The sequence below is a fragment of the Rosa rugosa genome, chromosome 7 (genome assembly GCF_958449725.1).
Source record: "Rosa rugosa chromosome 7, drRosRugo1.1, whole genome shotgun sequence".
NCBI lineage: Eukaryota > Viridiplantae > Streptophyta > Magnoliopsida > Rosales > Rosaceae > Rosa > Rosa rugosa.
The window spans coordinates 3095395-3110032 of record NC_084826.1 but is presented as its reverse complement, the minus strand read 5'-3'; the positions used below and the strand labels follow the sequence as shown (position 1 = coordinate 3110032).

The following is a 14638-nucleotide window of genomic DNA, read 5'->3' as shown; positions in this document are numbered from 1 at the left end:
AGTTCACTACAAAAGTCAGGTCACAAGAAACATACTGAAAAACTTGGATTTAGGCATGGGTGAACTATTTGGATGCTGACCAAGCTCTTGAATCCAGTGAAGCATCCCCTTATGATCTTGGCAAGTCAAATTCTGTACAAGCGTTCAATGTTCCATCTCGAGCAAGGGAAGACTCAAATTGTTCCAACACCTTTACAACCTGCCAAAACTCAGGCCTTTTATCCGGCTGCAAAGACCAGCATTGCTCGATCAAGGCTCGCATAGCTGGTCGGCAGTCCTTTGGGATAAGTGGCCTCAAATTCTTATTCACAACTGCAAAAGCAACTTGGATGGGATTCATCTCCTCATATATAAGGGATTGTTCCGGCTACTAGTTCCCACAAAATGAGTCCAAAACTGTAGACATATATCGACCTTTCGCCCAAAGGATTTACGCTTAATCATTTCGGGGGCCATCCAACGGTAAGTTCCAGGCTCATCAGCCAACGAATCACAATATGCCTCCTCACATGCTATGCCAAAATCAACAATTTTCAGCCTAAAGTCTTTATAGATAAGAACATTCTCAGGCTTAAGGTCCCGGTGAATGACTCCTTGCGAGTGGATGTATTCCATTCCCCGAGCAATGTCCAAGGCAATGGCAATTATTTTCTCTAAAGGAAGAGATTTGCACTCAAGTTTGTGCAAGTAAGTCCTCAATGAACCCTCATCTAAATATTCCGTGACTACACGATAAACAGGAGGCTTTCAGCTTTATGACATTTGTATGGTGGAGGCGAGAAAGAAGATTGACCTCTCTGTTAAATTGTTTCTCCAATCGAGCTGCCAAGACTCCTCCATCGTCATCTTCCGGTACCCTGACGATCTTAACTGCAACAGCTTCCTCATTGTAAATCCCATGATAAAGCGTGCTATGAGCTCCATGAGCAAACTTATGACCAAGAAACAGCTTTGACAAATCAACAATAAATTCATCTGCAGCATCCACCTCATTAACTCTCCCATGCACCTCCATGATCAAAATACTTAGCCCAAGGCGATTCTTTCCTCTTAGATTTTCTCGATATGTCACTGACTTTCATTGAAGCCAAGTGCCTGAGGGGGCTAGTATTCGAAGACGAATGCGACAGATGTGATCCCTTAGATTGTGAACCCATCCTGAACAACTTTCGCATAATTCCCTTATCTGATTGTATTGTCCTAGGGTGTGGTGTTGAAAATCTCTTCGTATCAGTCTGAACTTCCTTAAACACATCACTAAGGTCGTTGCTCTCCGGCAAACGAGACAAGGATCTCTGCTTGTTGGCAACTGGATTTCGACCAATAGGTGAAGACATACGACTGTTCCTCTGAATCTTTGAATTTCTGGGGCTCGACTTCTGCCTAGAAGGAGCTATTGCTGGTGTTGCTGCTGCTACAGGCCTTGACTTCAACCCTGCAATCTGCTCTTTTTGAAGATCTTGAAAGGTTAAAGGAATTGAGGCCAATCTTGAATCATCATACCGATGTGAATCAAACCGATGTGAGAATTTCGTTCTCCTAATCCATGAATGAGCCTCTTCCTCCGTATCTTCTCAGTAATTCTCCGAAACCCAGAACCACCTGTATGCCCACAAAACCACCTAAATTCCTTTTTTAACCATTTAAAACTCTGAGATATACCACTGTATATAGGTAAACACAGGCACTTGAGGAATCCTAGCCACTTGATGAGGAAATGAGAGGATTCTTTTATGTGTAAAATAGAGTAGGAAAACCTAAACACTTTAGGAATCCTGGCCACTTGCGGAAAATATTACACATATACAGGCAGATTCAGTATGGACTACGGAGTACTTAAAGTAATGTTGATAATCCCCCAGAGAGAGGGAGAGAGAGAGAGAGAGAGAGAGAGAGAGAGAGAGAGGAAATTACTTAATCTACTTAAGGTAACCCAATTCCTTAATCTACTTGAGTTTCGTGTTAGTACTTTATTGTGTTCAACTGCCAACTGGAGCGCTGACCACCGACTCACCGAGATATATAGAACCAACCCTACACCTTCTCTACTACTCTGAATTTTGCCTCAAGAAACTGAGAAACTCATACCCTAATTTAAACAGAGAGAACTGCTTAGAATAGTCAACTAACAAAGGACCTGGTTCAAGTAGGTAGAGTTTTCTTTGTCAACTATTGAGCTGGGGCTATATTAAGGCTTAATTGGGTTGAGCCAAATTAACCAGCCTACTAATAGCTCCCCCCCTGTGATGACGTTGAGTCCGGTGACCGAGTCAAGATGTTTGTGTTTCCAATGCCAAGTGTCACCACCTCGACCATGCGAAATTGCGAACGCAGACCCTACTTTGAAAACCAACAATTCACCTGAGAATTCGCCGATCAGTCTACATCACTCTTCACCCTAATCCAACCAAACTCCTCCACGTTTCACCCCATGCACGTGTATATTAGAGCCTCATGGTTCTCTTGTAATCGAACGTTTGGACAAATTTCTCTGATCCAAAAAAATGAGCCAAGAACAGCCGAGGAGGCCCGTCGAGGATGAGCAGCAGGGGGGTGAACAATACGGCGACTCTTATCTCGAGCTTGCGGCGAAGGTGGTGGCTGATAAGGATGCAGACTCCGCCGTGCAGAGCCCCGTCGGTCTGAAGCTTATTAATGCAGATGACTTCAGCACTAAGAAGACTGAACATCCCGGACGGCGAGTTGTTCCCGAGTCAGTCGGCGGACAGGTCCTATATCCGTTGTGTTCTTTTTGCAGAAGTACAAAAAATTTCGACTGATTATTCTCTTTATATTGTTTCTTCTTCTTTTGTTTGCCCTTGTTGATTGGTTTTAGGGTACGAGTCAAAATTCAAGGCAAGTAGATGAAAAGGAAAGGAAAATCTGTGAATTAGCTAAGGTATAAACTTTCATTCTAAAACCACTTCGTTAAATGATACTAAAAACAAAAGGTTATCATGTACATCAGATACTCAACACATTAGATCATCGACAATAAAGTTATTATTTGAGTGCTAATAAATCTATCGAATACATCAAATAATTACATAAAAAAAAGAAACTAAACGTATCATAAACATATCGAAAACCAGTAAAAGATTTGCTAGTTGCTGTAATTGATGAGAGAGAGCATTGGAAATGTTGGGGAACATTTAGATGCCAAATTTTGACTTGAACTTGAAATAGTAAGGTGTTCTGTTTCTTTTTGTTGAAACTATATGAAGAACAGAAGAAGTATATTTGTTGTTTGTGAAGGGTAGGTTGTTGCGCAATACAGCCAGAGAGGTCCTTTGTCAGCACTAATAACCGGTCAACCTATTGGCGGTGCTAGCAGTCAAATCACCATCGGCGAAGCCTTGGAGGCGACCGCCATGACGGCTGGACAGAAGCCGGTGGAGTGGAGTGATGCGGCCGCAATTCAAGCCGCCGAGGTTAGAGCCACTGGCCGAACCAACATTGTACCCGGTGGTGTCGCTGCCGCAGCTCAATCGGCGGCAACTCTCAATGCTAGGGCTACGCGTGACGAGGACAAGACAAAACTTGCTGATATCCTTGCGGTATAAGCAATTGTTCACTATGCATAAATATTTTGGCCGTCTATTTGTCATACCCTTATTGAACATGTGTGCGATGATTTGTAGGATGCAACTTCAAAATTACCGGCAGACAAACCGGCGACACGAAGGGATGCTGAGGGGGTGACGGGTGCAGAAATGCGAAATGATCCATATCTGACCACCCATCCCACCGGTGTGGCAGCTTCGGTGGCGGCCGCTGCTAGGCTCAACCAGGGTAATAGCATTGAAGGAACAAAATAGCTGCATGCCTTGTATGTATTTGGAGGAAGTGAAAAGATTGAGTAAAATTTAAATAGTGGATTGTATTGCATGTGTTTTGATTTGTAGCGATCAATGTTTTCCAATCTTATGAGGGGAGAACTTAATATGTACAAATGTAGTTTTCTTGTGTATATGAATAAATGATCCAAATACATGATTATGTGAATAAATTTGAGGTTCCCAATTTTTTTTTTTTTTTGAAAAGGTTGAGGTTCCCAATTTGAAGCCTATTTTTTAAATAGGGTGTTTCTATTTGAACTCAGCAAATATAGACCCAGCAGCTAAAAAATTGTCCTTTATTTTCCAATTTTGCTCTCATTGTAATACACCCAACATACACAAACCCACAAGTATAGTTGTTGCTATTGTTTACAGACGACGATCCAGAACAAAAGAAACCACTGAGATCAGCCTTCATGTACATATCAACCTTCATTCGTTCACCTTATCTAGATCAGCCTCACCAAAATAAGAAAAACAAATCACATTTTGATTTTTCTAAACAAAGCACAGATGAACCCAGACGGTATCTTCATTTGGGTTCAATGAGATGGTACAAATCGATCGACCATGAAGAATGTGGACGTCAAACTGACCATGTACATATTGGGAAAGTAAAGTTCTTGGATCATCTTTAATGAATTGAGAATTTGTGATTGATGCCCTTGCTGGAAAATTTATTCTAATTGAAACAGCTTATTAGTGGATTTTGGGATACTAGCTAGCTAGTCTTCTCAATTTTTCTGTTCCATATATCGACAAATATATATTAGAATACAGGTTTGAATATAGTGGGTGAATAACCCTGGCGTAAAAGAGTTTGATAGGGCGGTTTCTATTGCCCTTAAACTAAAAATGGCTTCCACCGAGATCTTATCATTCAGAGTTTGTTCAGCAGGCTAAAAGAGTTTGATGTTTTATTGCGTTGTCTTGAAGATGACCTGCATCTGGTGAAGTCTATTCTGGAAGCAGCAACACAAGAATATGCAGAGAAAAGAGATGTTTATGCACCAGAGTTCATAGTTCACCACACTGTCTTTCTTCCACTTGCTCCCACCCATCATATAATTCTCACGTTAATTCCTGTTCTGGAGGTTGCTGCATAATGGGAAGAATTGTATTGTATTTTACCCCAAGTTACGAGTCCCTAGCATGGTGTTTGACCAAAGAATCAATTGTTCAATTGTTAATTCCTGCTCTTATTTATTGGTGTCCATGCGGTCTGGGCAGCCTCAAGAGCCTTAGAGATGCTCAGCTTGCTATTGTGTTTGTTGGGTTTATTTAAACAAGGTTGCTGGGTTTATTTAAATAAGGATAAAACGGGAAATATAAAATAATATTTAGAATGCTGGGTGTATTTAGATATTTGCTGGGTACATTTTGAAAGACCCTTCTAAATAACATGCACTAATTAAACAAAACTGGTCGATATAATCGATCTAATGGTAGAAACAACTAGGCAAAGCACTATTCGAAGCCTAAACAATTTAGCTAGGATCGTGCCAAGTGTAAGCACTCTCATGTGTCCAAGCTCTACTTTCGCCACGTTTCCCATGCACAGTGTGTCGTGTCCAAAAGCAAATGCACCATGTATACGTATACTAAATCTCCCAAATCCCCTTTGGTTTTTCTCCTCTACTCTGCAACCTGAACATTCTATCAAATACTTAAGACAAATTTCAGTTTCAAATTTGCAGTCAACTACAAGATGAGCCAAGAACAGTCAAAGAGGGGTCATGATCAGCAGCAGAAGGCCGTGAAATTTGCGGACGTTTTCCCTGCCGTTCAGGGAGAGGTGGCGGACAAGGTGGTGGCCCCAAAGGACGCAGCCACGATGCAGACGGCAGAAAGCGAAGCCGTCGGGCAAAACCTCAAACGTGGCGCTGCCGCGACTATGCAGTCCGCAGCTGCACAGAATCAAAGGGCTGGTCATGTGGGACCAAATGACATGAATATTGTCGAAGATGACGTTACCATAACGGAGACTGATCTTCCCGGCCGCCGTATTTTCACGGAGTCAGTTGGTGGACAGGTTCTAACTCTTTTTAAACATTCTCCTTATATACGTATATTAGGTGCTAGCAACTCTTTGGTTTTAAACTGTTATTGTTATGATAAACTTTGTGTTGTACGTAACTACATACAAGCTCCTTAATTTGAACACTTAATTTCTTCTTTATTGTGAGTAGGTTGTTGGTGAATATATCCAGAGAGCTCCTTTGGCAGCACCCTCCACTGTTCAAGTTAGTGGCGGTCAAATCACCATCGGTGAAGCCTTGGAGGCTACTGCTATGACGGCCGGAAAGAAGCCCGTGGAGTGGACTGACGCTGCTGCAATCCAAGCAGCTGAGATTAGAGCCACCGGGCGACCCAGCATTGTACCTGGTGGTGTGGCTGCGGAGGCTCAGTCTGCCGCAACCCTCAACGCTCGGACTATGCGCAATGAGGACAAGACCAAACTTGGTGATATTCTTGCGGTATGAAAAATTAATTAGATGTTTATTACTTCAATGAAAAAGGACCCAAAATCACTTCTATATGCCAGTAAAATGTTGTGGTGTTCAATAGCAAAATTGGATTTACCAAATAGTAGCATGTATTCGGTAATCTATCAATTATTATATGGCACGAAGATGTTCGTGTCTTCTTTTAAATAGCCTTACTGAACGTATCACTGCCCTTGCTTGTAGGGTGCAACCGCAAAACTACCAGATGACAAACCAGCAACACTGCGAGACGCCGAGGGTGTGACAGATGCAGAGATGCGAAATGATCGATATCTGACTACACATCCAACAGGTGTGGCAGCTTCGGTGGCTGCAGCTGCTAGGCTAAACCAGGATGACAGCAACATACCAAAGTAGCATACATTAGGATCTGTGTTTCATTATAATCTGTGGTCGCCTATAAATCCAGTTCTGTACCTTACAATCTGTGCGGTAAATCTGTGTTTCATTATAATCTGTATTTCATTATAATGAGTAAAACAGTTACACTACAAAGAGACGAGTAAAATCCAAGTATGTGCGGTTAAAATTTGGAGTAGAATTGACAGGGGCTGCGCGAACGCAAGCCCCCACAGTAAGAAATTATGACGTTGGAGCTTCTACTTGAGAAGACCATAGGCGAGCACCCCTCCGAAGTGCAATGGAGGTCGCAAGTCTAGGCCATGAGCCTTTTTGATCGCCCATTGACCCCGTCCAGGTAAGTAATTTATACGGTTGCGCTTTGCTCCTTCTTATAGTACCATGCTGACCTTGCCTGTTTCTTCTTTCCCGATGTGGGACTCGAAGCACTGCCAAATATTGTACAGATGTGCTCAGTGCACATAAACTCTAGCTTGTCTTTTTGAGCTTGTGAGCGCACAATGGACAAAACTACTCATGTAACTCTCACATGTTTGAAGGAAATACTCTTGGCAAGTGAATTTGTTTTAATATTGGCTCAGAATTTGAATGGGTTTTAAACGACGTAAGAACAAGGCCTCCTAGTTAGTTCCCAAGATTTCTCACGTACGAGACAGATGGAAAAATACTGATGGTTTGGATAGAAATGTGTCCAATTAAGATAGACAGACAGAGAATGAGACCTTGATCCAATGAGGATAACAAGGATCTGTAAAGTGGTAATAACAATAAAGGGTCCACGGTCATGATGCCATATAAACAAGTAGTCTGTATTACTTCAATGACAAAGGACCCAAGAGCGCAAACCAGTTTATTACATGGGCAACGCTATCAAAATGTCATGTTTTCTGCCTCATGCCTAATGGTATCAAAGAGTTCAGTAGACAGATACCGCTCTCCACAACTGGGGAACACGACCTGCGGACACAGAAATGAATGCAGAAAATGTTAATGGAGATTCGGATTAACAAATAAAAATACCGTTAATATATAACTACTCTGAGCCAAACGATTTGAACCAAATAATGCAATGAACAATCTAAGAGGCAATGAAAACTTACAACTATTAGTTTTCCGGCATTTTCTGGCCTTTTTGCCAACTTTATTGCTGCTGCTGTTGCAGCACCAGATGAGATTCCCACCTGCAAATATTTTTCAAAAATACAACCCAATAACAATAGCTTTCGATCCTATAATAGATGACAATGGAGAGTAACGAGTTCCTGGAACCGCCATAATCAGAATGATGATTTCAACAGAAAGAAAGAAACTGTACTTACCAAAAGACCTTCTTTCAAGGCAAGTAGCTTAGCAGTCTCAATAGATTCCTCACTGCATACCTACAAAAACATGAGCATAAGAAGTCTATTCTTGTACTATCATCTAACATAGATCAAATTATACAATAAAGAGCAAGCAGCATTTCACATGCAAAATCATCTGACCAACAGTTGATTCATTTTCAGACTTACTGGAATAACTTCGTCTAGCAGGCTAACATCGAGAACTTGAGGTATGAAGCCAACACCGATTCCTTGGATCAGATGCCTTCCTATGAATGTGAGTGCACATTATGTATCCGCAAATCAATTAGTGAAGTACGGGAGGAGTCTCAAATACTGTAAAAAAGCATATTGCTTAATGAGTTAACGTTATATACACTCGCACAAGGGAAGCACAGGTATACTAACCAGGTGGACCTCCATTCAAGACTGCACTCTCAACTGGTTCTACACCGCAAACCTAGACATAAACAAAAGACATTAGCTTAGATTAGACCATATAGTGTAATAACTCGCACTCTAAATATGCATATGATGTTCTGTACAAAGTTGAAACCTTGATCTCTGGATTTTGCTCTTTAAGAAATTTCCCTATACCGGTTACTGTGCCACCGGTTCCTATAGCTGAAACCAAGATATCAACTTTCCCTGCTGAGTCTCTCCATATCTCCGGGCCAGTGGTTTCATAATGAATCTACACTAAGGATAATGAAACAATTAATAAATCCTCTCAACCATCTAGTCAGGTCACAGTTGTGCAATACTACCTTTGGATTGGCAGGATTTTCAAGTTGCTGAAGCATATGACTATCCGGCGTCTCACGTAGCAACTCCTCGGCCTTATCAAGTATTCCCTTCATCCCTTTGTTCTTATCTGTGAGGTATACCTCAGCTCCAAATGCTAGGAGCACAATTCTTCTTTCAAGACTATACGTTGATGGCATGACTAGCTTCAGCTTGTAACCCTTGCTAGCTGCTATGAATGCTAATCCAATGCCAGTGTTACCACTTGTGGGCTCAACGAGAACAGTCTTCGGTGGACATCAATATGCATGTCAAGAACCAAGAAAGTACGTAAGTTGAAACTTGAAACACTGCAAAACTTATGTGCAATAGATATGGGCATATGGCAAGACTTAATTTCTAACCTTTCCAGGAGTTATTAGACCTTTATCCTCCGCATCCTTGATCATACTATGTCCAATCCTGCATTAAAAAATTTTAAGGCCAAATGAGTGTAGATTAGTATAGATTCGACATTTTTAATTGCTAGGTAGTATCATTCCTGGGCGAACTGAAAAGATTACTTCAAGGAAATAATAACAAACACTATACCTGTCTTTAACACTAGAGCAGGGTCCCATCATCTCTAGCTTGGCAGCAATACGAGCTACACAACCTTCCACAACATTGTTCAGGTATACCATTGGGGTATTCCCTATTAACTGCCAAACAAAACGGTGCAGATAAAAAAAACGGAGAAAAGCATCATTCTACGCTCAAGTTTTATGAAGAAATATTACTTCGGTGACATCTTTCTTGATTGCACATTGGCCCTCCATAGTATCCTTTTAAGCTGCAAGCTGATAAAGAATTGATAGAGTGAAAACAAACGTCGAAGAAGTGCATTCACAAGTTGCTGTTCTCATGCACAAACGGAAACTATTAGGCTACAATGACATCAAGGTTAACTACTTTGCCTTTCAATGCTCTTGCGAAAGATTTCAAAGTGACTCAACTCCAGTGCATATAACAAACTTGTACTAAATGTGGCTCAGCATATCCATATACAGTATTTGCACAGACCTAGAAAAGGAGGCTCATCAACATCGCAGACATAATGTGCTCACAGATGTGAACTTGCAGAATATGTTACAGAAAATTCTAAAAGCAGATTTAAATTCATCGCTATTGCAACACGACCAACATAAACAAAGTTGCAAATGTTTCAATGCACGAGCAAGAAAAATTAATTTCCAAGATTCTGATATTTTAAAGACATGGATTTTAGAACAGATGGTCAAATTGTTAACAACCAAAACGTACCGATCATCTGAGCTAATTAAACAAATGAAGATGTCAAATTTCCAGTAACAAGTTCAGTTACCCAATAATTCAGCACAATCTTTCTGAAAACAAACTGTCCAATTCCAAAAGTAAGTAAAACAAACCACTCCACAGAGAAAGAACAGCAATAGCTTAGGGAACTTCACCAATATGAAAAGAAGCACACTTCAAGCAAAAATGATCAATCTTTTGCACCTACTAGTTAAGCAAGACTGATTGTGCAGAAATTTCAGACAAAAATAGAAACCTAAAACTTTAAAATCCTATAATCCCCAAACCCAAAATTAACCAACAGAAGCTGAGCAACCAATAGTAATAGGCAGGTATACAATAAAAAAAAATTCAAGAAAGAGTCCAATAATGCACAATTTGATGCTAAATGGAAACCCAGATAACTGAAAATGAAGCTAAGAACCAGAAAATCAAAGAGAACAAACCTAACTGGAGGCAAAAGAAAGCGGTTGACTTGTTAGTGCCACATATTCTATTGTTTCTGAGAGAGATAATGCTCAACAGTTATATGCAAGGGACTTTGGCTCCTTGCACTTCTATGGGGCCTAGTACTGGAAACCTTTTTCTTTTCAAATTCTTTAATAAATGTTTCAGCCAACCTAGTCATTTTCTTGTTTCATATCATCATATGCATAAATAGTGACTAGACAACTTTTTTTTTTTTTTTTTTTTGCTAGGAACTATAATGAAGCAAAAAGAAGTATTTTCTCACAATTTTGCAGGAACCCAATTGCAGAAGTCCATGGCCAGCTTGAATTACAGCAATTGTCTGAATTCCTGTCTCAAACTGATCAGTCCATTCAGGAGGAAGAGCATCAAATGAACTTTGCCAGTAGTTGGAGATGTTGGTTCACACTGTTGGTTCTTTGAAGACCCATTTGTGGCACTTACCAGATGCAACCTTTCCCATTTGTGACTAGGCAGCTTTGGGTACACGATAGAGACACTCTACTAGAAGATGGGTAAACAAACAATCACACTCACTCCTTTTGACACACTTGGAGTAACACCAGCAGACGATCAGACGATCAGTGAAAAGTTAAATATTGGAATGGAACCATGACTTCAACATCAAAACACTTGAAATACTATGTATTATTGATGGTTTGAATAGAAGTGTGTTCAAGATAAACAGACAGAGAAAGAGCCCTTAATCCAATGAGGATAACAAGGATCTGTGAGTGGTAATAACCATTTACGGGTCCATAGTCATTATGCCATACAAACAAGAACTAGTCTATGTATTATTTCAATTATAGGCAACGCTGTCAAAAAGTCATGTTTTCTGCCTCATGCCTAATGGTATCAAAGAGTTCAGTAGACAGATACCGCTCTCCACAACTGGGGAACACGACCTGCGGACACAGAAATGAATGCAGAAAAGGTTAATGGAGATTCTGATTAACAAATAAAAATACCGTTAATAACTACTCTGAGCCAAAGATTTGAACCAAATAATGCAATGAACAATCTAAGAGGCAATGAAGACTTACAACTATTAGTTTTCCGGCATTTTCCGGCCTTTTTGCCAACTTTATTGCTGCTGCTGTTGCAGCACCAGATGAGAATCCCACCTGCAAACATATTTGAAAAATGGACCTCAACAACAATTGAAAGATTTCGATCCTATAATAGATGACAATGGAGAGTAACGAATTTGGAACCGCAATAATCAGAATGATGATATCAACAGACAGAAACCATACTCACCAAAAGACCTTCTTTTAAGGCAAGTAGCTTAGCAGTCTCAATAGATTCCTCACCGGATACCTACAGAAACATGAGCGTAAGAAATCCATGCTTGTACCATTTATCTAACATAGATCAAATATTACATACTGCCATGTAGACGGCTGGGGTCCAAAGGGAAAAGGTGAAAATGAAGGTATCTAACCACTGCTTGAAACTTGTGTCTACTAACCCCCATACAATCTCCAAGTAAAGAGGAAAAAATAAACTGTCAGGACTGATCGACAGAATTAATGAAAGAGCAAATTCTTGTTGTAAATACCATGTCTATTTCTTTTCGTCTAGACAATTAAGTTAAAAGGTCTTGATCATTATATGACTTCATAATATGCCGGTAAATCTTATTTTGACTCACATGAGAAGGAATAATAATGAGCTCCCAAATGAAATGCCAGAGCAATGCTAGACCAATAGGCTATTGTGTCTATATGATGGGGTAAAGTAATGCTAGAAGTTTTCATTGCAAAAACGCAGCAAGAACTTGTACAACAAAAAGCGAGCAGATCATTTCACATGTAAACTGATATGAGCTGCAATTGAATGCTTTTCAGACTTACTGGAATAACTTCGTCTAGCAGGCTAACATCAAGAACTTGAGGAATGAAGCCAGAACCGATTCCTTGGATCAGATGCTTTCCTATGAATGTGCTTGCACATTATCCACAAATCAATCAATAAGTATAGGAGGATGAAGTCCGGAATACTATAAAATAGCATATTGCTTAATGTGTTATACACTCGCAAAAGGAAAGCACAGGTATACTAACCAGGTGGACCACCATTCAAGACTGCACTCTCAACTGGTTCTACACCATACACACCTAGACATAAACAAAAGAAATTATACCACTAGTTTAGATTAGACCATATACTGTAACAACTCGCACTCTACATATGCATTATATAATGTATATGTACAAAATCTAACCTTGATCTCTGGATTTTGCTCTTTAAGAAATTTCCCTATACCGGTTACTGTGCCACCGGTTCCTATCCCTGAAACCAAGATATCAACTTTCCCTGCTGAGTCTCTCCATATCTCCGGCCCAGTGGTTTCGTAATGAATCTACACCAAGGATAATGAAACAATTCATAAATCCTCTCAACCATCTAGTCAGGTCTCAGCGTTACTGCAATACTACCTTTGGATTGGCAGGATTTTCAAATTGCTGAAGCATATGACTATCGGGTGTTTCACGTAGCAACTCCTCGGCCTTATCAAGAACTTCCTGAACACCTTTTTCCCCATATGTGAGGTGTACCTCAGCTCCAAAAGCTAGGAGCACAATTCTTCTTTCAAGACTAAATGATGATGGCATGACTAGCTTCAGCTTGTAACCCTTGATAGCTGCTATGAATGCTAATCCAATGCCAGTGTTGCCACCTGTGGGCTCAATGAGAACAGTCTTCTGTGGACATCCATATGCATGTCAAGAACCAAGAGATAAAGTAAGTTGAAACTTGAAACACTGCAAAATTTATGTGCAAAAGATATGGGCATTTAATTTTTAACCTTTCCCGGAGTTATTAGACCTTTATCCTCCGCATCCTTGATCATACTATGTGCAATCCTGCATTTTGAAAATTTAATGCCAAATGAGTATAGTAATCTCAATCATAGATTCGACATCTTTACTTGCTAGGTTGTATCTTCCTAGGCAAACTGAAAAGATTACTTCAAGCAAATAATGACAAAGAATATACCTGTCTTTAACACTAGAGCAGGGTTCCATCGTCTCTAGCTTGGCAGCAATACGAGCTACACAACCTTCCACAACATTGTTCAGGTACACCATTGGGGTATTTCCGATTAACTGCATAAACAAAGTAAGAGGACCACAAGAGTCCACATCGTAAGCCAAAAAAAAACGGTGTAGATAAAAAAGAGGTAAAGCGTCATTCTACGCTCAAGTTTTGTGAAGAAATATTACTTCGGTGACATCTTTCTTTATTGCACATTGGCCCTCCATGGTATCCTTTCAAACTGCAAGCTGATAAAGAATTGATAGAGTGAAAACAAACGTCAAAAAAATGCATTCACAAGTTGCTGTTCTCATGCACAGACGGAAAATATTAGGCTACAATGATATCAAGGTTAACTACGTACTTTGTCATTCAATGCTCTTGCAAGTTGCAAAAGATTTCGAAGTGACTCAAAACCGTACGTGCATATAACAAATTTGTAGTAATGTGGCTCGACAAATCCATATACAGTATTTGGAAAGACCTAGAAAAGGAGAAAGAGTCCAATGATGCAAAATTTGATGCTAAATGAAAACCCAGATAATTGAAAATGAAGCAAGGAACCAGAAAATCAAAGACAGATAATGCAAACCTTACCTTATCTCTGCAAAAAGATATGGAAGAAAAAGAAACTGGTTGAGTTGTAAAAGCTAAATATTGTTATTGTTTCTGAGAGAGATAATGCATAAGAGGGTTGAATGCAAGGGACTTTGGCTCCTTGCACTTCTATGGGGCCTACTGGAAGGCTTTTTTCTTTTTTCAAATTCTTTAATATTTGTTTCAGTCAAGCTAGGCATTGTCTTGTTTCATATTCATGTTTCTCCTCCACTGTATATAAAACAAAAATGCTAGAGGCGCTAGGCAGATGGATGGAAAAGAGAAAGAGACATAAATAGTCACCAGGCAGCGTTTTATTGCAGATATTTACACGTATAATAGAATCAAATAACAGAAACAACCGCCTAAGCATCGCTCTTCACCTTCCGCCTACGGCCTAGCGATTTTTAACGCATTGGTCAGGCTAGTCATTGTCTTGTTT

At 40.1% G+C, this 14638-nt stretch overlaps 4 protein-coding genes, 1 non-coding gene and 1 pseudogene across 11 annotated transcripts; 2 read left to right on the top strand and 4 right to left on the bottom strand.

Annotated features, from left to right (window-relative positions):
• Positions 1-15: 15 nt before the first annotated feature.
• LOC133720964 (serine/threonine/tyrosine-protein kinase HT1-like) lies at positions 16-1803 on the bottom strand (annotated as a pseudogene).
• Positions 1804-2459: 656 nt separating this feature from the next.
• LOC133722256 (late embryogenesis abundant protein 47-like) lies at positions 2460-4058 on the top strand. Of its 2 annotated transcripts, XM_062149099.1 has the most exons (4): positions 2461-2729; positions 2837-2899; positions 3261-3557; positions 3642-4058. In XM_062149099.1, exons 1-4 carry the CDS (start codon positions 2505-2507, stop codon positions 3816-3818), a joined length of 762 nt encoding a protein of 253 aa, XP_062005083.1. In that variant the 5' UTR covers positions 2461-2504; the 3' UTR covers positions 3819-4058. The 2 variants fall into 2 exon arrangements, with proteins under 2 accessions (XP_062005084.1, XP_062005083.1); XM_062149100.1 differs by lacking the exon at positions 2837-2899 and having other exon boundaries at positions 2460-2729.
• Positions 4059-5547: 1489 nt separating this feature from the next.
• On the top strand, positions 5548-6757 carry LOC133722257 (late embryogenesis abundant protein D-34-like). The gene is made up of 3 exons (XM_062149101.1): positions 5548-5871; positions 6029-6316; positions 6530-6757. The coding sequence occupies exons 1-3, from the start codon at positions 5548-5550 to the stop codon at positions 6701-6703; spliced, it is 786 nt and encodes a 261-aa protein (XP_062005085.1). The 3' UTR covers positions 6704-6757.
• Positions 6758-6890: 133 nt separating this feature from the next.
• On the bottom strand, positions 6891-7051 carry LOC133724023 (U1 spliceosomal RNA). The gene has a single exon (XR_009853442.1). It is a non-coding gene; the product is annotated as a U1 spliceosomal RNA (small nuclear RNA).
• A 320-nt stretch (positions 7052-7371) lies between these two features.
• Positions 7372-10956, bottom strand: LOC133722253 (cysteine synthase-like). Of its 5 annotated transcripts, XM_062149092.1 has the most exons (12): positions 10533-10664; positions 9729-9834; positions 9552-9611; positions 9364-9473; positions 9177-9234; positions 8796-9059; positions 8585-8722; positions 8437-8488; positions 8218-8297; positions 8026-8085; positions 7807-7887; positions 7372-7663 (listed from the first exon to the last, which is right to left on the bottom strand). In XM_062149092.1, the coding sequence occupies exons 3-12, from the start codon at positions 9588-9590 to the stop codon at positions 7577-7579; spliced, it is 969 nt and encodes a 322-aa protein (XP_062005076.1). In that variant the 5' UTR covers positions 9591-9611; positions 9729-9834; positions 10533-10664; the 3' UTR covers positions 7372-7576. The 5 variants fall into 5 exon arrangements, 4 of the variants coding, with proteins under 4 accessions (XP_062005076.1, XP_062005078.1, XP_062005075.1 ...); XM_062149094.1 differs by lacking the exons at positions 9729-9834; positions 10533-10664 and adding an exon at positions 10820-10956; XM_062149091.1 differs by lacking the exon at positions 9729-9834 and having other exon boundaries at positions 10533-10687.
• A 365-nt stretch (positions 10957-11321) lies between these two features.
• Positions 11322-14555, bottom strand: LOC133722254 (cysteine synthase-like). Of its 2 annotated transcripts, XM_062149096.1 has the most exons (12): positions 14197-14555; positions 13964-14083; positions 13788-13847; positions 13561-13670; positions 13370-13427; positions 12999-13262; positions 12785-12922; positions 12624-12675; positions 12414-12493; positions 11818-11877; positions 11601-11681; positions 11322-11462 (listed from the first exon to the last, which is right to left on the bottom strand). In XM_062149096.1, the coding sequence occupies exons 3-12, from the start codon at positions 13824-13826 to the stop codon at positions 11376-11378; spliced, it is 969 nt and encodes a 322-aa protein (XP_062005080.1). In that variant the 5' UTR covers positions 13827-13847; positions 13964-14083; positions 14197-14555; the 3' UTR covers positions 11322-11375. The 2 variants fall into 2 exon arrangements, with proteins under 2 accessions (XP_062005080.1, XP_062005081.1); XM_062149097.1 differs by lacking the exons at positions 11322-11462; positions 11601-11681; positions 11818-11877 and adding an exon at positions 11885-12039 and having other exon boundaries at positions 12999-13265.
• Between the last annotated feature and the right edge of the window lie 83 nt (positions 14556-14638).